Source organism: Lethenteron reissneri, chromosome 36 (genome assembly GCF_015708825.2).
Source record: "Lethenteron reissneri isolate LAM-NWPU_2019-01 chromosome 36, ASM1570882v1, whole genome shotgun sequence".
Lineage (NCBI taxonomy): Eukaryota > Metazoa > Chordata > Hyperoartia > Petromyzontiformes > Petromyzontidae > Lethenteron > Lethenteron reissneri.
In genome coordinates this window covers 7200487-7226717 of record NC_083814.1, presented here as the reverse complement: position 1 = coordinate 7226717, position 26231 = coordinate 7200487, and the positions used below count along the sequence as shown (strand labels likewise).

Here is a 26231-nt window from a genome sequence, read left to right as displayed (position 1 = left end):
CACGTCCACGCAAGGGAACCACCGCAACGGTGGTTGTGCCAGTGAGACACTAAGCCCATCCATCACACAGCCAGAACCATCGATACATCGAGGCTAAGGGAACAGAGGTGGCCATGTTAGTGAGACCCCAGCTCGTTCATGCAGAGACACCTAACAGGGCAATACAACGCAGAGAGTCGGAGATAACAGCCAAACGGCAGGGAAGAATGGAAGCACCACAGCAAGTTACGACTTTGCTTGGTTAATAACGTCCTCCCAATGATTGCTCAGCTTATACCCATCTTCTCGGTTGAAATTGTCTCCGTGTTTATATATCTGGATGGCTTAATGGACAAATCTTTGATAGTAGCCCGAAGGTTTGCAGAGTACCTTGATCTCGCACGATATAGTTTTTTTTCCGAGGCCAAGGTACTTTCGATTAACATTGATTCTTAGTTGATTCATCAAACCGTTTTTGAAAAAATTTAGATTTTCGATTCGAACATCATGTAACGGGGGTTTACATCACCCATGCAGACACTAGAGGCACTATCATTGAATTGAATCGTTGCAGGGTTGGTGAATTATTGTTCCTCGACCCGCAGGCACCGAACAATGGTGTTTCATACTCTTTGTTTTTTTTGGGTAAAGTCACGTAGGTTAAAAGAAAACAAATAAATTAAGCTTGTGCTGCCTCCGAAACGTCGTGATTTAATTTATTTGTTTTCTTTTAACCTACGTGACTTTACCGAAAAAAACAAAGAGTATGGATCCTTGCAGTCACAAAAACTTCAAATCTAGAACTGCACCTCCGATTGGCACAGTTGGCTACGTACAGGGCGAAAGAAGTTCAACGTACATATGTGTAGCGTCCCTCCAGCTGGTATCAACCCATAACGAGCCATCATGGATACAGGGCAGGCAACACTCGGCGAGACTGATATGTACCTTGAAGGTAATGACGCTGGTCTGGCAATCTACTGACTAATAATGTTCCCAGTAAAAATACCCTATCAGGAAGGCACCGAGAACTGACGTAATAAAATACAAATTCCTGCTGCTTTCATGAATTAAATGGAAAAACATTTTTCATATTATATTTTTTCGCAGGGCAAACAACGGAAATTGTCATTTTATTTCGCGAAGGTGAATTGGGCACAACGCAGCGTTGCACCAAATATGGAAATATTTTGCCTCGTCTGCTATTCATCTAGCCAACAATGTTTGACGAATGTCGTTTCAATTTCCTACACCCTAATATAAAATCTCTATTCCATTTGTTCGTGCAGTCATCATGTATTCAGCTTGAAAACCCCATCAGATTTCACTCTGGAGAGCTGATAAGGCCCCTTGGGCTTGACGGAGACAAAAAGAAAGATGGCCCATTTTCCACCTGACTGACCTGGGAGATAGCAAGGCTCAGTGGCCACGACACAGATCATTAGACCCAGGAGCCTGCAAGCGATCTCCGGGAAATCCCACCTGGTATCATCTATATATTAATACGCATTTTTGTGCGGGTGTGTGTGCCTCTGTAACCCACGACGTCAGGCGAGACTGGGGGGGGAGAGGTTAATGATGTCACAAGACCTGGGGTGGTTAGGTCTAGAAGACGGGCAATGACCTCACGCGACCACTGCTTAGTTGGAGCTGAGGGGTGATGACGTCATGTCACGAGACACGGGGGTGATGACATCACGCGGGATTTGGGTGAAGCAGAGGAGGGGGTGAATAATTGTAATTTCTTTTCGGCATATATATAGTCAATCAATCAATATTTATGTCACGTGCAATATCGCCCACCCTAATAAAGTACACATTATGACGGTAACGGGAATGGTACAGGCGGCATACAAAAACAGGAATCAAAAATGAAACCCATCATGCCCTCAAAAATGAAATAAAAATCAATATTTCCACGTGACATCAGTTTCGGAAATCATCAGTCTCTACGTATTCGCCATCGTTTTACTGCGGCAGTTCCGCGGGCTCCTGCTAGTTTGTTCAATTTCTGCACACAGTGTGCTTCTCGGCAGAATTTGTTGCATGCCAACACACAATATAGCCATCACCATCCATTTCCAACATTAACAAAAATTACCATTTATTATTTTATTCAGAGCCATTTGTCAATCCACTGCTGGACAAAGGCCTCCCCCCCCCCTCCCATGCTGTGGGTATCAAGAAGATGATTTGACCATACGTCACCACGGTGGTCAGTGCCAGTTAGTGAAGAATGGCGACGCCCAGGACTGGTCTTGGTATCACTCGCCAATGACGTTAGCCATGGCTGGGAATCGAACTCAGGTCGCTGGATTCAGTTACACATTAAAATTTAGATTTAGATAGCATTCAATTGCAACCACATCTCCCGATAGGACACTAATACTGATTAATACGAGTGAAAATCATTGACAATTAATGCTAAATCATATGCAAATCTTACATGAAGGTCAAAGGAGCGGACAGAACCATATTAACAAGACAGAACAAGGAATAATGCAAACAAGATGGTAAAGACAAGACAGACATAATCAATTCCTGACTCGAATCATGACCTGCTTGATCCCAGGCCACGTGTCCCAAGATTTTCAACAGAAGTTATATTTTATTTTATTTCAATGGACTCTCAGGCACTGCAGGTGACATTTGCACACCTTAAAGTGACGTTGTAACCAAGAGCCTTTTTGCTCTCCATGGCACACGTCCCTGCAGTGTTGCACATCATCTTGAGATGTGGTTCTTTTTATTTTAATTCAGAGTTGCTCAGCATAGGCCCTGAGGCCCAAAGCACCAAGCGGCCAGCAACAAATATCACTGCTGAAGGTGAAATCAATAAGTCAATACTTTTGTTGAACCGAGCGAGGTTGTAAGCAACCTGAGAAAATAGACGATGAGAGTGCATTCCAAAGTCGGAGCCGTTCATTTCAACGCTCTACAAATCCAAATTGGTGTTGTGATTGTTGCTGCTGTTGTCGAGAGCAACGGGGATCTTCTGCTCGCAAGCAAAACTTCAGGAGAGTCTACTAAACTGTCCAATCGATGCCTTGCAGGGATGACTGACCTCATAAGCCTATTCGCCACAGAGCGTCGCTTAGCGGGGGAGCTTCCATTTTTCCACGCGGCGCTGCGACTGAATGTTAAACCGCAGCGGACAAAGCAGCGGTGTTTTTGGCCCACGTTGATTGAGATCGGCAAACTGGGGGCGCCGCGAAAATCAAAGCGGCGAGCAAAAACATCTCCCCTGGTGTCACGGCAGTTTTGGGGAATGCGGAGAGAAAACGCTCTCGATGGAAGGGTTAAACTGACGTCGTTAATCTCATCCGACACGCGTAATGCAAGACTACAGCAGGGGTAATGAGAACTGGGAACATTGATCTTTGAGGAGGGGGAGGGAGGAGAATGGATGTGACTGGCATGACCACAACTTTAAGATAAAAACTATGCATCTGGCATATCACATGTCACACAAGAACAATTATTGAGGCTTCATTTTTACGTCATCATTCTTAATTTTCCCCGAATAGCCTTACATTCCTTCAGATGGGGGAGTCAATGCTTTGGGCGTTTAGGCAGTTATACTTCAGAATATGCACTGCAAAAGCATTCATTTTGTGGTCAATTTATTTTACAGCTCCGTTGACAATCGATGACAGGTAAGTCATGGAGGCTGTTTGACAATCAGTTCGGGTAGGTGTACTGTTTCAGATGTCACTCGTCACTGATGTGAACAGTGGCTAGGAATAAAACTCAGGCAAGCGGATTTATAGTTCAGTGCACCAACTTAAGCACCACGGCTCCCCTTTGTATTATTGGGCAGCATATTTTCACGAGAGTTAAACTTTCTTTTATAATCAATGCTTTAAATCGTAAAATTATTCGTGGAAATGTTCATTAATCTTAAATTAATGACAAACGATGCCTTCACACGCCATAGTGAACCCCCGAGTTTATAAATCACAAGTGGTATGCACTTGTGATTTATAAACTCGGGAGGAAAAGTGTAACAGAGATCTGAGATCTGTGGCTGCGAGATCGGACGGAACGACTCCAAGCCGTAAATCGTGGTACCAAAGAGGCCGCATGTTTTGCGAAGCCAATGTCAGGAGAGTGTGCTTTGTGTAACATCCTGTGGAATTCATATTCGAGTAAATCTACATCATAAGCAACTTTGTCTACCAGTCAGTCAGTCACAGTATTTAATCACCATCATCATCATCATACTTTTAAAGTATAAACTATTTTTATTTTACCGGGTAAGGCCCATTGAGCTATCTAGCTCTTTTTTAGAAGTGACCTGGCCACAAATTATAGCTCAACTTAGTGGCTTATCATGTGGAAATGTATTTTATCCAAATACTCTATACTAAATGTGGAGGGAATAACCCGAGGACTCGAGGAAAAATCCACGCGACCACGGTGAGAACATGCAAACTCCAAATATACACGTGTCACGGTCGGGATCGAACCCATTACCTCCTGCATACCGGACGAAGTAGTGAATATCCCGCCACCACGGCGCCCCTTTTAGCGACAGTCACATCCAGAAGGCGTCCTGTGATTCCTAGAACCCCCTGCTACTTCACCGACCCAGCCTAAGCCATTGCTGTTGGATCCAAAGCCACTTGGAGACTGGGGACCGCGGCTTTAGTGTGTCAGTGGGATGGATTGTCCATACTTCCCCACGCCGGTCAGTGCCAGTCCGTACAGGGAACACGTTTTGTGCCACCTGTGGCCGAGTACCCGACTGGTTATAGGTGCCCCTATCCAGTAGAGCCACTCAGATCTGCAAGGAACATGCAAGCCCCTTCAACACAGCAAGGCAGCAGTGCTCCGTTGAAAAAGAGTTTCAGCGGTTGCTTTAATCATACAACTCGTAGAGATTCGAGTGGAGGCTCATTACAATTGGACGGAACCAGAGACCTAAGTACAATAATTAATGATATTTAAGTATGATCTATGACCTTTGACCTCGATCAAAAATATATAAGAATTATATTCATCATGCTAACCTTATAGGGTTTGAGAAAATCTATCTGGTGGAGGGTGAAGCTTGTACTGGCATTTACTAGGGCACCTTCATGATTCTTATGGTTCAATAATAATGCCTTAGACTCAGTCTCAAAGGCAACTTTAGGATTCTTAGGGTCCCATATTATTGCACAAAGCTCATAGAGTCAGACTAAGGCATCTATAGAATAATCCGGCTTCAGTGTAAAAATGCACGAGACTCAAAGAGAGTCACAAACAAGGGTGGCACAGACACGATAAAATAACGTGAAAAAAGCTTTATAGCTCATAAGATTCCTCCAGTATAAATAAATATTCAGATTCTGATATTATCTAGCCATGCAGCCGAGTCATTTAGCAACTCTTAAAACCGTAATCGTTTGGATGTTTGTTTCATCTGGTTAGGAGAGTTCACGTGGCCACATATATGCATTTGCCCAGCAGGGAGCTCGCTCTAATTCATTACTCGCGATCTCGCCGTGTCGTCCCAGCGGTGAGTTTTTGCCCTTGTACCTCAACAGAGAACAACGCCGAAGGGCCCACTCTGATATTGCAATTTTATTCTTGCCGGTCAGGTTTAAATGATGTGAAATTTAGAGAAAAATGTACATAAAAAGCACGCTGAATTATTCCAAAGCAATAATCCAACGCTTACCCAGGGTCACAATTTAGAATAGATTATTATTTAGCAACGCGTTATATTGCTCGTTTGCACGCAGAGACTAATGCGCATGTCTACCTATGCTGCATATACACTTTGACAGGATTTAATTCCACTGGGGATTTTGGGAATCATCACGATTCAGGGTCATGATTCGGTTCAATGATAAATTCTGTTTAAGGATAGTGGTGAATTTAGCAGGCACGATTGGCTGCAAGGGTCACATCAACCATGAACATACAACATACAACATACAAATGGAAAAGCAGGGATTTTTGCACACGCGATTTGATTCATGCATCGTGAGTTTAAGACTCATTCTCAATTAACAAACGTCTAAATGATTCCCTGCTCCAATAAGTATCAAGGCGCTGGTCATCTCCTGTTTACGGCTCTCCGCCGATGGTATAAACTCCACATTCCTATAACAGGGGGCAAGTTTACCCATAGGACAACCACTGGCGAAGTTCCCACACACTGGCACTCATTTCATCAACCCTAGATGGATGGAGCTGATTCTACACCCTAAATTAATTTGACCTCGAAATCCCCCCCCCCATCCCCCTTCTACCCCCCCCCCTACCCCCCGTCGCGTGGATTTTCCTCCGGGTCCTCCAGTTTTTCCCTCCACATTTAGAATCAACATGCATTTAGAGTAAGGGCATATGGCTACAGCGTTACATTTCCACGCGATAAGCCACTTCGTTGGGCTATCATTTGTGGCCAGGTGCCTTCTAAAAAAAAAAAAACAGCGATACAGCTCAGTGGGCCTTACCTTGTAAAATAAAAAAAAGTTAAAAAAAATTTAGACTGACCCCCCTTGACCTTGTAAAATAAAAAATAGTTAAATAATTTTTTAGACTGACCTCCCCCCCTTGACCTTCTCCCTGCACCTCAGTGGTGCCCACCAATAATTGTTTGCCATTGCCGAGAGGGAGCTCCAGCGAATTGAGGCAGCCGGGGCTTGGGAGAGCACCAAGGCACAAGATCCCAGAGACACCACCCCCACCACCACCCTTACTGCAAACACCACAAACAATGTCCGTCTCTGCGGAATCACAGCCGTCGAAACGCTCTCTGCTGGCACAACAAGCAGGGAAAATTGAAGGTGGCAAGGGATTGCAAAATAAATTCATCGTAATTAACCGGCGTCAGTCAGGACCGTGGCTTTTTCACGACGAAGCTCAAGCTTGAGAAAGAATTCAAACAAATTGATTAAAACTGTCTGGTCACAATCTGTCGAGAGAGATTCACACCACGCGTAGCGATACAGCGCTGCTGTCCGGAGCCCGATTGTCCAGCTCCCAAGCGCTGGGTTTACGGCAGCTGAATGTGAATTCTGAATGGTTGGGGCATGTGTCGAGAGCGAGTGGATGGTGGTGATGTGGAGGAAAAACTGAAAGCGCTGGGGGTGTGAGGGTTGTTGACACAGCAACAAAATAAACATCTGAGACTGTGGAATTCGTGACCCGAGCAGCAGCCGACTGGAGCCTCAATTATAACCTCACTGCTATGTTGAATCACCGAGGTTGTGAAGTGCACTGTCCTTTTAAAAGGACGTAAAGCCACTATGCCCGAAATCCCAGGTGTTAACCAACGGCTAATCACATCCTTCCCGACCGCATACAAGAATACACCTATAGACAAGTCCAATCTCGACGGACAATAAACACCCACAGCGATGAAATAAGCTCGTGTGTATGTGCTTAGCGGATTATCATGGGCGTTCGCTGACAGCACTTGCCCCAACATTCCGTTGAGGCTATACGGGGGATCTTTGCCTTTGGCGGAATATCACCGAGCATCGCAGGATGGCGAGAGATGGCGGCAGCTTGGAGACTCATTCATCCAGCAGTGGGTTGATCATGGCTGATGACGACGGTGATGAATACTATCCGTAGACGATAAAGAACGCCCAGCCCCAAAGAAATATTGCGTTGATGCAGCCAGGTGAGGTCAATGGCTGCAGAGAAACGAGGTTTTCATTTGGCCAGAATGACAAGACACCCTTGGCTGTGGCCGAGCCACGTGATGAGCGTCTCTGTGACAAGTCTAATTAAACGGTCACCAGCAGATAAGAAAACATCACCCCGTTGCCCAACGATTGGGACGCAGTTCAAGAAGGAGGTTTAATGGGCAAAGCGGAAAATTCCTCTGACAACGAAATTTCACAAAGGACCTGTGCGTGGGCGAAACAAAGAACAAAAGAAAAGTCGAAAAACCACAGTGGGCAAACACAACCGATGGGAGAATGGCAGTGGTTAGGAATGTAAAACAATGTGCCCGCGCGCTTTGGGGTACCGAGCAAGCGACTTACAAGAACCTCGGTTCAAACCCCTAGAGCAGGGCAAGTAATGATGAGGCACCGTTGATTCATCGATTGGAATTAGTTCTTACACGTTCATAATGTGCGGAAAATCCAGAGAATCGATTACATACGATCTGAGCAAATAAAATATCATAAACCCCGCAGTAAAGTAGAGACAAATGCTAATAACATGAATTTGCAACCACTGCCGGTTCTCTCCTCTTATCTGTGAAGATACACAGATAACATCATTAATAAAAGCACTCTATTATTTACGTAGAATTTATTTCGCATCGTACGTAGCCAACCACGCTAATCGGAGGTGCTGCGCTAACAGCCACAATGATGGTCAGTGATCGTCATCATCGATCAATTAATTGATCAAAACTCCTATAATATGATAACCAACATCAGCAGCATGGCGCTAATCATCAGTAGAGGCAGCAACAGCGTGATGACCATAATCAATCACCATCAGCAGCAGCAATGGCATGATGCTGTCGTCGCATAGATAATAGGAGTTTGCGTGGATAATTTCATCATTAACCTTGCATTTAAAACAGAATATAAATAACAGGCTAACGTTCCAGACAATGGCCCTTCTTACTGTGCAAACATGTTTAGACTCGCAGTCTATGGTCCCTTGAAAATATTAAGTTGACAAATGAACAGTTTTGAGTTCACATTTCAACTTTTAGGGGTTATTTTATTTTTCCCCTCATTAATATAAAATTGAGCAACAAACCTTACAGTCGAGTGTCTAAAGTGTTCAAGTTAAGGACTTTGACCATGTTGGAAGCGCATTCTCCGCTGTGTAGGTTACCTAATTGTAAAGTTAGAGAAGCAGTCTCATGTTCGACCTGGAAATTGTTAAATGTGCCCATCCTCAAGAAAAATATTAAAAATAATAATCAGCCAGTTTAGTTCAATTTAGTTTTTAAGTGCAGGTGGTCGGCATGATAGACAGCCCAGGCAAATAAAAAACACAGCGTCAATATCCTCCACGGAAAATAATACACATCGTTCAAAAAAAACGCCAGGGAAAAATAATTACCAGTGCAATTAACAGTCACTGCAGTGACATCCGCTCAGTGGCTCGTGACACGTTTAACCGGCCGTCAGCTCCCACAATGATTTACTGCCAAGGTGACTATCGCCAGCTCGGCAGGCCCCATCGCACTTCCCGATACGCGGCAGAGCGCCCAAGCGGAAACGGCTTCAACTGTAATTGCTTCGCGACGGTCCGGTTGGAAGGGCGTCAAGTCGCATTTCCATCAATGACGCGGCACATGCCACCAGACGCCACAGCTGGTGCGATCTCAGGGCCCAGGCCTTTGTTGTTCCCGTGCCACGCCGGCTCGGCGCGTTGCCCACCCGAGGATAAGTCGCGCGCGCGTGGACAGGCGTGATGAGCGGTGGTGAATTACACTGCACTGTGCATCGCACTGCACCGGTGTGCAGTGACCCAGGTTCGATTTCCCGGCCACGGGCTTACAATCAGCGGGGAGTGATGTCTGAACTTCTCCCGGGACAATCCTTCAGCAACCTGTACTGACCAGACCAGTGGAGCTAAGCATAGTTAAATAACTCGCATGAACGTCGCATCATGGGGAGATCTTCCAACAAGCAGTGGATTGAAAGTCTATAATGTAAACATAACCTTATTATGAAATTCAAGATGACATTGGGGTTTGCAAAAATCCGTTCTGCTTCTCATTAACAATCGGTTTATAACTCGCTGCCTTCTTGTCTATCGTTGATAAATATAATTGCAACGTGTTATATATATAAAACACAACCGTGTGCCCAACCACTAGTGGATGGAGGCCTCCCCACGCCGTGTAAGAAGGTTGTCTGACCATCCATCACCACGCTGATCGGTGCGGATTGGTAAAGGAGGCGCTGGGGATCGAACTCAGGTCGCCGGGTTCACCGACACGTTGCGCTGACCCCGTTGACATCACACAATCGTTTCCGGGGGGGGGGGCGACCCGGCTGGATGTGTGTGCAGCCCCGTCACAGGCAAGCGATCGAGGTTACGCCCCAAGAACACACGCCAGCCGTCAACATCGTGGACGGTTCGCGGGCCTCCAGCTGCCATGGAAACCGCGGGCCAGAGCGGACCACGAGAGCAGCATATGGGACCCATCTCATGGACACCTTTTGTCCCCAATAATTGTCTGTCTCCTCCTGTAACGAAAAGCCAATTTCCAGTGTGTTGCGGGAACACGAGCGCAAAGGCGCCACGAAATTCACTCGTCGTGCCTCGTGATGATTTTTTTTTACTCCCGAATAGATTTCAGCCTCGCAGCATGCAACTCGCGTTACTTCACGAAATGAAACTTTGAATGTGGGCAACAGAAAAGCCGCACGATAAAAAAAAGTTTTTTTTTTTATTTCCTCCAGACGTCGTTTCATGTCGGCATTGCCAGTGGCGGAGGTAGCGGAAACCCGTCTCATCGTACGGTCGAGGCGGCGCGATTGTCGATTCCGTGTGATGTTCTCAATTCTTCCAAGTGAACACTATATTTTTTTGTTTCCACCCAAAAGATACAAACTACAGAAAGGCACCACAGAGAACAAATCTATTTGCTGCCCAAACGCATTCAATTCCGCACTGAGCAGAGATTGTGTTTGCCTTTGTATTCGACGACTATTATTTCTGAGCAATATTATAGAATTGTGTCATTATGACTATAATTATTACGGGTGGAATGATTCACCCACCCACCCACCCCTCCCCTCATCAGAATTGTTGCCATTCAGGTTTGCAATTTGATTTTGTATTTTAATATTTTATTGTATAACATCGGGGTGAATGTAGTGACCTCTAGCAGCTGTGGGGTCAACTCTTCACCTACAACATTTAAGAATCAATGCATCATTAATCTTCATCATCATTGTCAGCCATGGTCAATCCACTGCTGAATGAAAGCCTCCCTCAAGATGCCACCATATCTCAAGATCCTGTCATACAATTAAATAGATATGCAATGTCTCTTCCATATATTCATCTCTTTACGTAAAAAATAAAAGTATTTCTTACATAACAGCACTGCCTTCTGGGAGTGCATCATTTCAGCAGCACTGGTTTCAAGACAAGCAAACTCAGGACCGGTATCGACATACAGCGTCTCATCAGCAGGGCCACACTTGCTTGAACCAATGATGGTGAACTGCCGATCTTACAAGCAAAGGTTCTCTCTCTACCATGAGCCATATATGGGATGTAATGCATCTGCTAAACCCCTCACAATAACAATTCAATTTACACAGAAAAACCTGACCGACTCGAACAGACGTTTCACCAAAATCCTTAGCGAGCATTTAAATGCGCGAAAGCAAACCAAGAGGAGATTAAATAAAACCCACGATACAAAAAAATACATTTGCAAAATACTTTCTTTACTGCACCCTGCTGGGCACCTCGTATCCACCCAGCAGTGTAGGATGAAGCAGTCCTGAGCCACCAACCCCAGATTACAGACGTGGCACCCCAATGCCCAGCCAATTGACATTTTAAATGAAATTCCACGCACGCGTGGTGCTTGACAAATGCCACCTATAATGAAGTGCGGTGGCAAATCACTGTGACAGGTAGCATCTACTCTGGGTAGCGACTGCCACTCACAGCGCCAGCACACAATGCACAAGGAACGCGATGCAAACAGGAATTTAAATGCAAATTTTATCTTGAATTTTTTTTACTAAAACTATTTATATTTTACCAGTTAAGGCCCGCTGAGCTATATAGCTCTTTTTTTAAAGAAGCGACCTGGTCACAAATGATAGCCCAACAGCAAAGTGGCTTATCATGTGGAAATGTATTGCAGCCAAATACTCTAAACGCACGTTTCTAAATATGGAGGGAAAAACAGGAATACTCGGAGAAAAATACAAGCGACCATGGGGAGAACATGCAAACTCCAAATATATCGGCGTCAGCGTCAGGATCGAACCCACTTGCTCCTGTATACCAGGCAAGGAGGTTAACATCTCACCACTGCGGCACAAAATGTAGTTTTGTAGAACGAATTTTAGGTTGTTGCCGCTGCGTAATGTTGAGCACACCGGCCTTGCAATCCATAGGCTTCCAGGTTGATCTTCTAGCACAACTCTAGAAATGAGTGAACCAGTTAGTCGATTGTCGTGGGGTAAAGTGGAGGTATTCACTCCTCTGTCAAGACGTCTAACCAGCGTATAAGAGTAGGCCAAATACTCTCAAGAAGGACAGATCTTGAGCTCCGTCTGGTAGAGGCTCTTCTGCCAGTAATTAGAGGGCTGCATCTGTACCCTTCACGTTTACCTTTTCGTCAGCGTTTAGCACAACCCTGCGTTACCCAAGCACAATTAAAGAAACGGCTGACCACTTTACGCACCGTTCGGTGTGTTGTAAGCCGCAAGCCAGAGATCGCAAAATCCCTCAAAACGACATCAAGGCAGAAAAGGAGAGTTGAGTCCAGTATGCAATTGCTGACGTAACGGTGATAGGCAATTGTTGGCTGAATGCAAATTAATATTAAACATGTCGGTGGTAGGTCAGGATTCGGCCTATAACAACCACCAGCAAATGCAAGCCCAGTGTGAGTATAGAACACGTGACTTTCAGTCCAATTCCCAGAAAGTAGCAGAATAAATAATAATAATAATTTAAAGACCTTCTCAATGCACTGCTGGATGAAAGCCTACCAATGCTGCGTCCATCACGGGGATAGTTGGACCCTACTTCACAATGCTCGTCCATGTAAGTTGGTGAAGGATTACCGTTCACCACGAACGAGCAAGGGGGTGAGAATTGAACACAGATTTTCAGGTTCGTAGTTCGATGCGCTAACCGCTGCAGCAGCACTCCCTAGGATTATACAGGAATGTGTGTGTGTGCTTTCACTGGAAACAAAAGCATCCCCAGATATTGTAGATAAACCAATGATTGTTGTCCCATGGATGAAGGGGCATGATAATGAATCAATGTGGGAAGTGGTCACGTGCATCAATTGCCGAGGACAGCGTAGCCATCTTCTAAATGTCATCGCCGAGGACTGGCAGCCAAAACGGTCCGTTCAATATAATACAATGGAATAAAAAAATGTTCCGTCGGATACTTTACTATTTCTTTTTACAGAGGGGAAGAGGGCACGGGAAGGGATGAATTTTGGAATTACTTTTTATATTCTCTATAAATGTGGATCTGTCATAGTCTGGTTTCCTACTTTGAAATCTTTTAAATTATTCATTTAATATTTATTATTGTCCAGAAAGCAACAGGTGTAGAATTTATATTGGAAAAGATTAAACATTGCAAAGTGTATAATTTTCCCTCCTTTTTTTTCAATTTTTTTATTTAAATTTTTTTCTCCAAAGTATCATACCAATTCTGCTATCTGTGTCCTATCATGAGACAAATACATTTCCATTTGGAACCCTCAAAGCGACCATCCTTGCAGCATATGAATGATCTCGGAAGAGGCTGTCATAAATAATTCCTCAAGTACTGGAGCTTCAAAAGTCCGCTATCCCCACTGAGGAGTGTACATTTTTATATACGCCCTGCAAAAAGTGTTCATCACAAGAAAATTAAATCACAAGTTTTAATGAACAGCTGTAATATGCCAAATGTAGCAACAAAACATTTTAGTTAATGCTTTTGTCTTTTATCCCCAATTTCAATACTGTTCCAATTTTGCTCTCGGCATCCCGTTCACGTGGAACTGTCGCAGAGTAGCACTTGACCCCGTGATCAACAATGACCCACATAAGACGGTATCACAGGGCTACTTCTGAAAATTCCAACTCGTGACTTCTCATCCACTGCTGCACTTTACCATGGACCCCGCTACACACAAGTCCATGGCACAGCAATCATTTTCATGGGGTCATTGCTTACCAGATCAAGAACGTCGGCACGAACAAACTTTTTTCCACTCAATGAGAGACAAGCATTACCAGCGACATGCGAGGTGGAATTGCCGTAACAGCCACCAAACAGCTTTCGCTCGGTTGTCAATAAAAACGCGCAGCACCTACCAGTCCGATAGTCGTCTGCCCTCGCTTCACTTTTGGTCCCACGTGGAAGTTCCTGAAGACGAGCAGCAGCTCGTCCTGGTGGAGCAAGCGACTCGAGTTCTTGACGGGCGAACGTGCCCTCGGCGCGCTGGCGCTCTCCTCCATGCCCAGGTCCTGCCACGATTCCTCGCCGTCGGTCACTGACTTGAAATCACTGTCATCTTCATCGCACGTCTCCCAGCCATCCGTGAGATCTTCGCCATCTTTTTCGGCTGTTCTGGCCTCGTCCTGTCCTCCGTCGTCCTTCTCCTCCTCTTCCCTCGTGCCATCTTCCGGCTCGGTGTCCTCCTCGCTGAGGTCGGAGCCATCTCCCTCTGTCTCTTGTTGTTCATACTCGTCCAAGCCCTGGAGAGCAGACAAGAGCAGTCGTTATCATGCAATTCACAATATTCATGATAAAGGTTTTCTGGGTTAGATCACGTGAATATAAATGTGTGTCGTTAACCCACCACCACCCGACACAGCCAATTAGTAATGTCTGTCACGTAAACAAAACGTACCAATTAGCTATAACTTCAGGACGTCGGTGTGATTGCGAGTAAACCCACAAACATTTACAATTGAGTACGACATTTCACTGGTGATAACAACCAGCCTCATCGGGCGATTTGCCAGAATTGTGAAAAAGTGTTCCTGCTTCCGATATTAAATAGAGCAAGATGATGAAGGGTAATTTACGGTAAAGGTGCAGCCCTGCAATTTCTTGATCACGCCACTGCTAACAAAAGGGGCTCCTCCATTGCGAACTCTAGATGGTATTGGCCTACTCTTCCACACTGGCAACCTGCGAATCGACAAAACTGTAGTGTACACATTCATATTTCTGGGCGGACAGAGGTTTAAGAATATTGGCTGTGAAAATCTACGAGGAAGTTTTGAAAACGTTCTGAACGGGCGACCTTTAAATTGCAAGTCCAGTGCACTAACCATTACACCATGGTAATTACACACCATCTGAATGCATTCAAAAAGCTAATTTATAGTTGATGTGTTTACTACTAAAACCACTTCCTATTCGATTTTGATGGTCAAGCCCAAGAGCACCATTTACAAGTACTTACATTATTTTTAAACGAAGCTCTTTGTCATTCCACGTATTGATCCAAACCATCCCCACACTCACTCGACTATTTAATCCTCCTTTTTTCCCTTCTGTACACATTCTCATAGTCGCATTTCCCTATGTATTTCTTGTTAATATGCATGCAACACAGTGCGCGTGGAACTCCACACACCTTCACCCACCATTAACCGCGATGCAATCTGGCACAAGCACAGCGTCGAGTGCAATGCAGAAAGACTCCTGTCGTCGTCATCGATTTAATCGCACAATGCGGCACGGGCTCTTTTAAATAGAGACACAAATCAGCTGGCGAAAAAACAAGCCCGCGGGGAACCACACTGCGGGTGAAACTGTCAATTTCCCAGGATTTTTTTCCCTCCTTGACGAAAACAAACTACGCCGTGACATGCGTACCCGCCTATCCCACTGCCAGCCATCGCTCAAGCGAGGTGACTATTGACACGCGAGTGACGAGAGCCGACGGGCGAGAGAAAGCACCGCGCGCGTCGTGACCCTCGGTGACTCGAAATCACGGGTCACGATTGGCTTTTCTCGCCGTCCGCTTTTTACTCTTTGCCACCTGCTCGAAGTGACGTTCTCACGTCCGGGAGAGGTGGGACATCGGCACCAGCTTGGGGTTGTGACCACCACGTGGATCACGTCGGCATTGATTGATTGGAGCCCTCATATGTACTGTATGCATTTATGTTTGTCAACTTCTTTCGCACCGTACGTAGCCAACCGTGAGTGGGTGAGTGTATGCATGTTGAATTTATTTTGCACTGTTACGTAGCCAACCATGCTAATCAGAAGCGCGGGGGAAGGACAACTAAACACAAAAAGCAGTTCTCTAGAAATACATTTTCAATCCAGATTTACAAGTGCATAGCTCCAGTGGCATACTAATGTCAGAAAGAACATTCCAGATGGCCGCAAAAGCGCATCTCAAAGCGTGCAGTATTTGCACCGAAGCTTCCGTTCGCTTTTCATGTGAACTCGCCATATTTCAGCGACCGCAATTTATTGACAAATTGGCGACGTCTCCAACTAAACTATACCTTTTTCAATCTTAACGGTCATTTGCCGACTAATAATCCTCGCCTTGAAAATACTATTAACTAAATGAAAGAAGTTTGTCTGTCATACCACTTACAAATCAAAGACCAAAAGTAGCACAAGGATGAGCAATGCATAAAATAAATCTAAAGCAAAAAAAAAGGAAAAGCTTAGCAACAACTACCAAAGCAATAGATACTGAGAAAATATCAGTGTACAAGAGTGTGTGTGGGCAAGGCAAAGAGAGTGGGGATTGGCAGTGGAGCCTCCAGTAGTGGGAGCTCTAGCGGGTATTTGGCCTACTCTTCCACGCACTGCTTATCGAGGTAAACGTTTGGACTGGACATTGACAGGTCAGTTTGAGTAACATCCGCTCAAGAGCACCACCTTCTGGACATATGCATAAATACAGAGAGGCATGGGACTACAGAGCACTGCATTGGACAAATGATGACCTCTTGCGGTTCCCACGGAAATACGAGGTTACGTGTTTCCCAGATGCCTTGTGCTACTTAACCTTATAGAGGAAACATACTAAATCACTGATCACTAATCTATTATATAATTACAATAATCCCCCATCCGCCTTTGATCTCTGCACCTGATTGGGTACTGTGATGACGTTATCCTACTGCTCTATTTAAGAACGGAAGCAGGTGGATGGCTTCACTATTCTGGCAAATCGCCCGATGATGCTGGATGTAATTACCAGCGAAACGTCAAACTCAAATTGTGAATGTTGTGGATTTACTCTCCAACACGCTGAAGTAGTAACTAATTGGCATTTGTTTAAGTGACTAATCCCTTTTTAATTGGCTGTCGGGCGGTGGAGGGTTTCGACACATTTATACTTACGCGATCTAACCCAAAAAACGTTATTATGAATAATATTGGTCGCGAAAGCCTACGTGTTAAAATAACAAACCGGTCCAACATTTATTCCCTTGCCCAGATGCTAGTCCCGCAACTTCACAACCATCGTCAAAAGGAAAGGATAAGTTGATTGACAACGACGTATAAAATCCATTCGGTGTTTTACAGTTATGTTTTCACTTGTGAAGATTGATTTGCCTGTCTAAACGAGAGGGGATTGCAATTTATCTATGGTCCATGGTCCATGGACAGCGTCGTTGTAACGGGAAGGCTCCAAAGGTATCGCGCAATCGAGCAGCAGTCTCTGCTTTTATTCGGGTGTCTGAGCACAGGCCCAAAGGCCAAACTATCCAAATTGCCAGCAACAAACAGCACAATGGAATGTTTAATAGAAAAGAGTAAATATGCGCGTCTTGAAATGAGCAATATTTATAATTGAGTAAACCCATTTGCAGTGGGTTTAGTCTCCAACACACCGGTGTGCTGAAGTAGTAACTAACCGGTACGTTTTGATTACGTGACACACCATACGAATTGGCCATGGCGGGTTTAATAACACATTTATATTTAAGCGATCTCAACATTGTTTTTATTATGGATATTGGTCGCGAAAGTCAACCTGACTAAATGATTGCAACTTGCGGACTGTCCCCACCTAGTAAGATAAAAAAAAACTGGTTTAGTTTTATTGGTTTATGTTTTTAAGTCATTTGTTTAACCTTGCATATAATTTGCACTCCTATACAGGTAGTCCCCGACTTACGATGGAGATGCGTTATGACGACCCCATCATAAGTCGAAAATATCGTAAGTCGAAAATTGCCTAACCTACCCAGGAGTCTTAAAGAATGGTGATAATTTAGCAAAACAGAGCAATTTACAGTACCGTACTGTATAAACTATATACTGTATGTACTTATTAATTACAATACTGTATTGCACAGTAAAATTTTAAGTAAAAAAACCAAGGTAAATTCTTAGCCTACCTATATGAACTGCAATTTCATAGAAAGTTTTTTCAGGAAACATTCTTATCTGCTATAAAAACTTTTAACATGCATTGAACACTGAGACAACTTAACTCCATCGACCGCTGGTGAGAGTGAGAGGCATCACCACACAAGGCGGGAGATGCGTACAGAACATCCCGGCAGCGTCCCAACGTACAGTATCGTACCTCATACGCTGCTGCGTTTGCCTGCCGCGCGAAATGTTAAATATTTTACAATTTTGTCATATCGCTATCGCTATCGCCATCGTAAGATCGAAATATCGTAAGTCGGACCATCGTAAGCCGGGGACTACCTGTAGTGTTTTTGCATTATTTGTTGTTGTAACGTTCTGCCCTGCCCCTACTGGACATCTGTGAAAAAGAGCTTTATAATATCTCCATGGGATTCCTCCTCCAGCATAAATAAATATTCTGATTCTGACACTCGGGGACGCATTTCAGTTGGCGGTTGAAGTTGGAAGTGAGAATTTCCACCATAAAATTAATGGTGCCGCCCCCATGTTTGCCCCCACCCCTCCCCACTGTGATACGTGGATCAAACAAATCACTCGAGACACCGGTGTATGGCAGCAAGAGCAGTCAACGCAAATGCTGTCGCATGAGGTCACACTTTTGCCGCAACATTCCTTCGCTGACTATGCGTGATGAATTAATGAATGGACGCGTATCGCCGCCACCGCCGCCCCCGCACCTGTGCCTCGGCCTCCAGCCGCTTGGCCTCGTGCAGCGCAGACCAGAAGACGACGCGCACGTCCTGCGCCTCGAAGAAGTCGGCCCACACCTGGCGCTGGCCCTCGGAGAGCAGGTCGGCCTTGTTCACCAGGATGAGGTTGTCCTTGTGCGGAGATACCTCCTTGACGTACCGCTCCTGCCCGGCGTCATCCAAGTCAAAGTGAAAATGTCCGTCAAGCATCAGTGGAGCCAATGGCAAGGACACGGATGTTGATGTATAAAAACTCAAGCACTTGTATTCATCACTAACACTGCCTTCAAGAGTATATAACAGGCGACTATTTGGGAAATTACCCCTCTTCATAGTGCATAGCACACGTGCTTATGTGTCCTTTTAAAGGTAGTGTTTTTGATGTGTTACAAACGTTCACTGCAGTTAAAAATACTCATGCTCTAAAGAGTACCGCAACTGCCATATCCGCATTGGCTTTGGCAACAGGAATGTTCATGGGTACATGATGATAATCATGTAAAAGGAGATACAGAGTTAGGATTACGGGATAGAGTTAGGACCATCAATTGTCTGCAGCAGTACTATTCAAAGTGGCGGTATTTCACGCAACAGTGTAGTCGTTCCTGACCAAAAACCTCTTCAGTGAATTGAGGCACACAGAACCTGCACTTTGAAGCAATCACAGCAACAGCTTGGGCAAAACGTACCAGATCTTCACACCTGAACAGGAGTGGATTTCTTGCATCCACAATCTGAACAACAACGTCACTGCGAGGGATGGAGTTGAAGGGGGAAGGTGACGTGGAGTAACAGATGGAGAGGGAACGGAGGGAGGGTGACAGCAAAATATGAGAAAAAAAAAGACAACGTGGTAAGAGATTTAAACAAGAAAGTGAATTCATTCACATCTCACGTTAAAAATAATTCATCCAGAATGCGTTTTTTTTTTGGGTTAGATCGCGTACATATATGTGTCGTTAAACCTGCCACCTTTATATATTTACGCGATCTAACCCAAAAAAAACCTGTATTATGATATTCGTCGCAAAAGCCTGCGTGTTAAACATTCATATTCAATTTCGTATTATTATTTAGGAACACTATACTTTAAACTCTTTGGTTTTTTCGGTAAAGTCACGTAGGTTAAAAGAAAACAAATAAATTAAATCACGACGTTTCGGAGGCAACACAAGCCATCTTGTGTTGCCTCCTAAACGTACTCTACTACCATTGACATTCAAACACTGCATCACAGCACTATCCAGGCTCAACAATGCTTAGCTTCCCCGGCCCATTTAGAGGGGTTTGGTCACAGGCCTGGTGCACACGAGGAATACTTCAATGAAGAAAGTTTTAACAAGTGGTCAGTCACTCGTCAAGAGGAGACGGTCACCTCCGTTCGATGACTCTCCACAGCTGCCTCCAGAAGTCAAGGTTCCGCTCAAATGGAGTGAGAATGAGTTCCTCTTTCTCCTGGAGCCTGGAAGAAGTGTACACACACCATCGTCACTCTTACACAGGGAGAATCCCTCATACATCTTCAACACTGGTGCATCAAACATACATTCACGAGTACATTCGTGATGGTCCTATATAATCATTAATAAGGTACAGCCCAATTATCAATCCACCGAATGGATGAAGGCCTGCTTCCCTGCGCCACGTCGGTCATGTTTGATAATTCGTCACCATTCTGGGCAGTCTGAGTTTGTGAAAGAAGGCCCAGGACTGGTTGACAGATCACTCGCCACCGATGATAGCTGCCAACAAGAAGCAAACTTAGCTCCCAGGGTTCATGTGCTAAACTACTGCAACTGTTGACCAAATATTCAGACAAATATTCAGACAATTTCTCATATCCACAAACAGTGACAAACACACATGCTTTTTCAGACTAACAGTGACACTATCACAGACTAATAATAATAATGCTCACGCACACACTCATAGTCAACCGTGATTGTGCTATGGATGGACTTACTACTTTCCCCCCGAATCTGAAATTTCCCTGACAGGCTCAGTGGTATAAAAAGGAAATGGGAAATGCATCAATGCTCATTTAAGCAGGAAATCACTTAACTCACTAAAATCTCCAACCAAGATTTGAAAATTTAACTTTCTGATTGCGAGACAAATTTGTTATTCTGATGCATGTCAAACCTTACACTCACACATGCTTACACCCAGATCATGATTTAAACTCGAATCCTTCCGATGGCGAGCCAGGTACCCTAACCCATGAACCATCCCGCATCCTCATCTCACACTTACACTCACACTCCGACTACCCAGGGCACCTTGAGCAAACACATCCGTTCAAAAACACGGCAACACAATTAAAGCTTCCAAATGCATTTGTGGAGGAGAAAAGGCTTCGGCACTCACATGGCGAGCTGGCGGCGCCACGCCAGGAAGTCCTCCCGCTCGTTCAGTTGCAACGCCTCAGTGGTGGTGGACGCGTCCCAGCGGGGTCTGGCCACACGCACGCACACACAGGGTCAAGCGGTCAATACTCTTAGGTTTTTTCGGTAAAGTCACGTAGGTAAAAAATAAAATTTAAATTAATATAAGTAAAATAAAAATCACGACGTTTCGGAGGCAACACAAGCTTTCGTCTTCAGGTGGAACCGTCACAGCACGATTGCTGTATCAAGTAAAGAGAAATTCCAGGACACCCGACCTTGTATATATACTGGTTGAGGGGGGAGGAGCCAAGGTAGGCCCCTGGATCGGAGTTTTGTATTATTATTGTGAGGTTGGTGCGGCTGAGGCTGCTGCTAGGAATGAGCCTTTGTTGTGTAGACTGGTTGAACTGGGAGGTGCCAGAGTTGTTAAGGTGCGGCTGCTGCTAATGGAACTGAGCCTTTGTTATGTAGATAGTAGAAGCAGAAAAGTAGGTCAGGAAGAAACAGCCCTTTGCTATGTTGCTGGGTGGGTAAAACTTAAAGCAGGAAACCAGCAACATAGCAAAGGGCTGTTTCTTCCTGACCTCCTAGAATCAAGCGGTCAACTCAACGCCACGTAAGCGAGCGGCCGCCCCGCAGCATGGAGAGCGAGACCCTGGATCCGTATAAATAGTGTCGGAGTGCTTTCCCATTTCTAATAAACCGAGCATATGTGGACATGTGGCTGATGGGGCTAACACTGTCAGAGCAATGGGATGGCACTGCTGAAACCATTAGTTTCAACCTGGGTCAGTTGACAAATCAAGCAATAGTTGAAAGTGACCTCTCCACTAACATTAACACCAATGGGCGCTATACTCACGTTAACCTTCAGCTTTTCACGTCAAGATAACACGTACCAAAGTGTAATCCTTCACCATAAACATAATGGAAATGCTAACATTAACCCCGACACTAACAACAGCCATTGTAGCAACATTCAGATGTCAGCAGCCCAGGAGAAGATCCAAAGCCAATGGTGAGATACTATACGAGCAAACCTTGAAGGTCAGTCGTCAACTTTACAACCACTCGGAAGGAAGCGATGATGGCTGCAATCACACTGACCATAATGACACGTCAACGTGCTCACATTAACCTGGCAAGAGTGTCTCCCTACCGTCGTGGGATGTTCAGGAAGTGCTTGTTGCTTTCATGAAGCAGCTTCATCTTCTGACTCTCCTCGTCCGAAAGCACGCCCGTCCGTGCGACTTCAGACACCACCTTGATGTTCAGCTTCTCTGAATTTAAAAAATAACATTAAAACAACGTGTTATACACTAGCTAGTTCAGTGCGCAGCAAAAGCAATACATGTACCCCCTTTTCATTCAGAAATGGTTTGTGCCAGCGCAGAAAGAAGGCTTCAATATTCTGATGAGTTAGTGTCTATTATAATCATCTTCTTCGGGTGGCTGATGTTGATGCAGAGCAACACCTATAATTTTACATTGAGGTAGATGAGCCAGATAATTGTGTCAGGAGTAGCAGAGTGGTGTTTCGCTGTGATGCCCCCTTCGTATTTGTTAACTGTTGAGACATTCCAGTCTGTTCTGGGTTATGACAGTTGCACACTGGAGAGTTTTGAATTCATAATAATAATTTACAACCCTTTGTCAACCCAATTATCCATGAAGGCATCCCCATGATGTGGTGGTCACGGGGAGGTTGTTAAACCATACTACACCATGCTGGTCAGTCCAGGGAGAGCCACGGACATGGGAGCACAGAACCACAACTCAAGAATTCTACGGCTTTCACCGCACTGCCTACTACTACCCTACCACGTAGCCTCCGTAGCCTCCTCTTTTATTTCTATCCTTGTGTATGATGGGCAATGTGTTCAGGAGCTAAATTCCAATGTCGAGGTCTGCTAGCAACGATAGGGCTTCAGGAGAGAGTTCGCGTCTTTTTGCTATTCCTCCTCCTTTGAAGGAGCGCAGACTCCAGTGGTTGACTCCAGTGGTTGACTCCAGTGGTTGACTCCAGTGGTTGACTCCAGTGGTTGGCTACATGGCCCAGAGTTTTGGTTGCGTGGCGACAGTCGCACTTTCCGTGGCTTGTCTTTAATTTTCCATTCATGAAGGAGATGGGCGCAGCACAGAGGTCGCAACCGGGTACACAATACCCGTACCCTACCCGATACCCAGCTACCCGTACCCGGCCGGGTACGGGTACCCGTTTGCGACCCTGGTGCGGCTGGGTATGGGTAGGCCGTGAGTCACTGGTGAGTGAGTAACCGTTTGTCACTCATTTCCCAACGTCTTGTCTCTTCTCACAATTCAAGTTCCTAGAATCAACCCACCCGCGCCTGCAACATGGCTTCATCCCAGAGGTCGCAAACGGGTACCCTACCCGATACCCGGCCGGGTATCGGGTAGGGTACCCGTTTGCGACCCTGGTGCGGCCGGGTACGGGTAAGGAATCAAAATCCGTTTGCGACCTCTGGCGCAGCAGCCTGTTACAAGTGTTTTCGGGGAATGTCAAAGCCAGAAAGGTGTGATATTTGGGTCTCGAATGAGGCGTTTGTTCCGAAGGACGTTCACGTTGGTTCCACTCTGTTCGCCAGCAGAGTTCCTCCGGATCCGAGGTGAGATTCTAGAACGGTGACGGCGCCATTCTAGCAGCCACCTGTGACAAACCACGCACGTGCGGTGGCCACTCGCCCAAGCACCGATCAGGCTCAACCCTGCGCTAAAGTGATTTGGTCACGGGCGTAGTGTACGATGCGAGACGTGTGTTTGGTTTTCTCGGAGGAGCCTTACCTGCCGTGAACTCCGTGCCGGCGAGCTCGGCGGTGCTGAGGAACTCATCGAGCGCGCTCTGCTCGGTCACCGACTGCAGGTTCAGGCGGCCCCAGTCATAGCCGTCGTTCAGCTCGCTCGTGTGCAGCTGTTATGATGAGACGGCAGGGAGGAGGGGAATAAATGACAACACCGTGGCCGTGTGCTGGCCATGCAGACAGACACCTCGATGGCATTACATCATCACGAGCTGCGTTGTGGAGAATATAAGCAGCGACGTAAATTAGCAGACAACGTGGCTCCGATGAAGGAGCCAGAAAGAGGGGAAGACCGAACAGAGAATGGCTTTACGACGACATCAGAGTAGAGATCGGTGCCAGAAAGATGTGGCCCTACTTGAGCACATGTGGCACAAGGCAGAGGAAAGTGGAAACAAATGACGAAATGTACAGTGGACACCTATGGGCTATCTGCCCATGTATCGTGGTGATGGTGATAATAATGACGCCTTCTCCACATAAGAGTATATATTTTACACAGCCCATCAGCAACACGGACTTATGACAGGACTGCATAGTGTCAACCGCACTGGTTTCAAGACTCTGGGTCGGTTTCGATGGAGAGTGCCACAATCGGCAGTCAGGCTTTGCTTGGATGAGTTCTAGTGAACTGTCAATCTTGCAAAGCATGGACGACATGGGATCCGAGTTAGACTCAAAATTATACAGCAAAAAAGTAATGTAGAACTCAAAACAATCATGAGCGTCGTTCTTGAGAAAGCATTACTCCCAGAGGGTCGTACGGCCGATGGCCTGCGTATATTAATACTTGTAGTTATAGAGACACGAATACGTGAAGTAGACATCGTCCGCTAATGCATTATTAATATTCTCAACAGGCTCGTGATAATTGTGTTATATATTATAGAGACGTGTAAAACAGATCATGCAAAGCCTAGGACCCCTCCACCCCGTGTAGCCTTAACAGACTGTAGGGGCAAGTGCTGTTAGCGAGCACCTATTAAGGCCGGAACGGTACACGAGGGGGTGGGGGTGGGTGGCCAGCACCACGCCCGGCCGCCTTTGTCTCCCCAGTGGCGATGTTTACACACTCATTTGAGGCTGAGTCGACCTAGGGGAGGCCCATGACCGGTTCAGATAATCATCACTTGGTGTTGGTGGCACAACCACCACGTTCAAGGGGCCCTAAACCCGTGGTCTGACACACGCACGGTGATGCACAAGCTAATGGTGTTAGTAGTATAATTATAATTAGTATTGTGCCTTTCGAAACACAACACTGGGCAGAGCGTGAAGCGAGCAAAAAACTGTGTTCAGGAGTAGAGCCAAGTGGAATTAACGTTCTAGATTTGAAGCTTTCGTGACCGCAAGGATTCATGCTCTTAGGTTGTTTCGGTAAAGTCACGTAGGTAAAAAATAAAAATAGAAAAAATAAAATAATCGAAATAAAATAATAAATCACGACGTTTCGAAGGCAACACAAGTCTCCGTCATCAGGCGGGACCGTCACAGCTAAATTTACCGTATCAAGTGAGGAAAAATCCCAAGAGACAAGCCCTTAAATACAAGTTTAAGGGTGAGGGAATTAACGTGGCTACCGACAGCAGCATCCATTCTCAAAGCACTCACCCACGAGTCGTTCTTGCGCTGCGTTCGGCTCGCATTGTTCCTGTCTTTGATTATAGATCGGCCCAAGTTTGGACCCTGCTTCTTCTTCCCCATAGCCGTGTGTGTGTGTGTGGGGGGTTGTTGTTGTTGTTGCTGTGTGTGCGACGTTGAGAATGTTGCGTTAGAAACGTTAGAAAGTAAACTCGCGTAGCGCTCCTCTCGCCGTGACCATGCGGACGTTGCAGGGTTGAGGCCCACGTGTTTCACCCGGAACGCAACACGGAACGCGCATTCCGACAATGTTAACGTTCTAAAATGCGTTTGAGAACTAAACAAGCGGCGACAAAGTTAAATTGACTCTAGAGTGTACCCAATAATATCTCTCGGGGTAATCGTTGTTTTTAATTGTATAGTAATTTAAATTTAAAAAGTGCATATAAGGAACGGAACCTTTATTCAGGCCGGAACCTTTGTTGTTTCAGCAACATTGTGGCGCTGGGAGGTGGTGGGACACGTCGGCAGGGGGCGCACACGTGGCGTGCACGTGGAGGTGCAACATTTTACATTTTTCAGTTTTTCATTTTAATTAATTAGGTTTAGCCCTGTGAGCCATGCAACCGCAACAAACTAAAACATGAACAAGCAACATCTTATAGTGACGACGCGCAACAGAAACATCCAGAAGAAAACCAGCAAAATATTCCAGA

General features: G+C 45.5%; 1 protein-coding gene across 1 annotated transcript in view; it reads right to left on the bottom strand.

Moving 5' to 3' along the window:
• The window catches only part of LSG1 (large 60S subunit nuclear export GTPase 1), a 49150-nt gene extending 23346 nt beyond the window's left edge, over positions 1 to 25804 (bottom strand). Inside the window, exons 1-8 of the mRNA XM_061566045.1 lie at positions 25546 to 25804; positions 23918 to 24044; positions 22275 to 22395; positions 21096 to 21182; positions 20104 to 20190; positions 19418 to 19478; positions 18717 to 18893; positions 13983 to 14366 (exon numbers count right to left, since the gene is read on the bottom strand). Of these exons, the coding sequence (XP_061422029.1) occupies positions 13983 to 14366; positions 18717 to 18893; positions 19418 to 19478; positions 20104 to 20190; positions 21096 to 21182; positions 22275 to 22395; positions 23918 to 24044; positions 25546 to 25638 (1137 nt within the window). The 5' untranslated portion in view covers positions 25639 to 25804. The remainder of the gene's footprint in view (positions 1 to 13982; positions 14367 to 18716; positions 18894 to 19417; positions 19479 to 20103; positions 20191 to 21095; positions 21183 to 22274; positions 22396 to 23917; positions 24045 to 25545) is intronic.
• Positions 25805 to 26231: the final 427 nt, after the last annotated feature.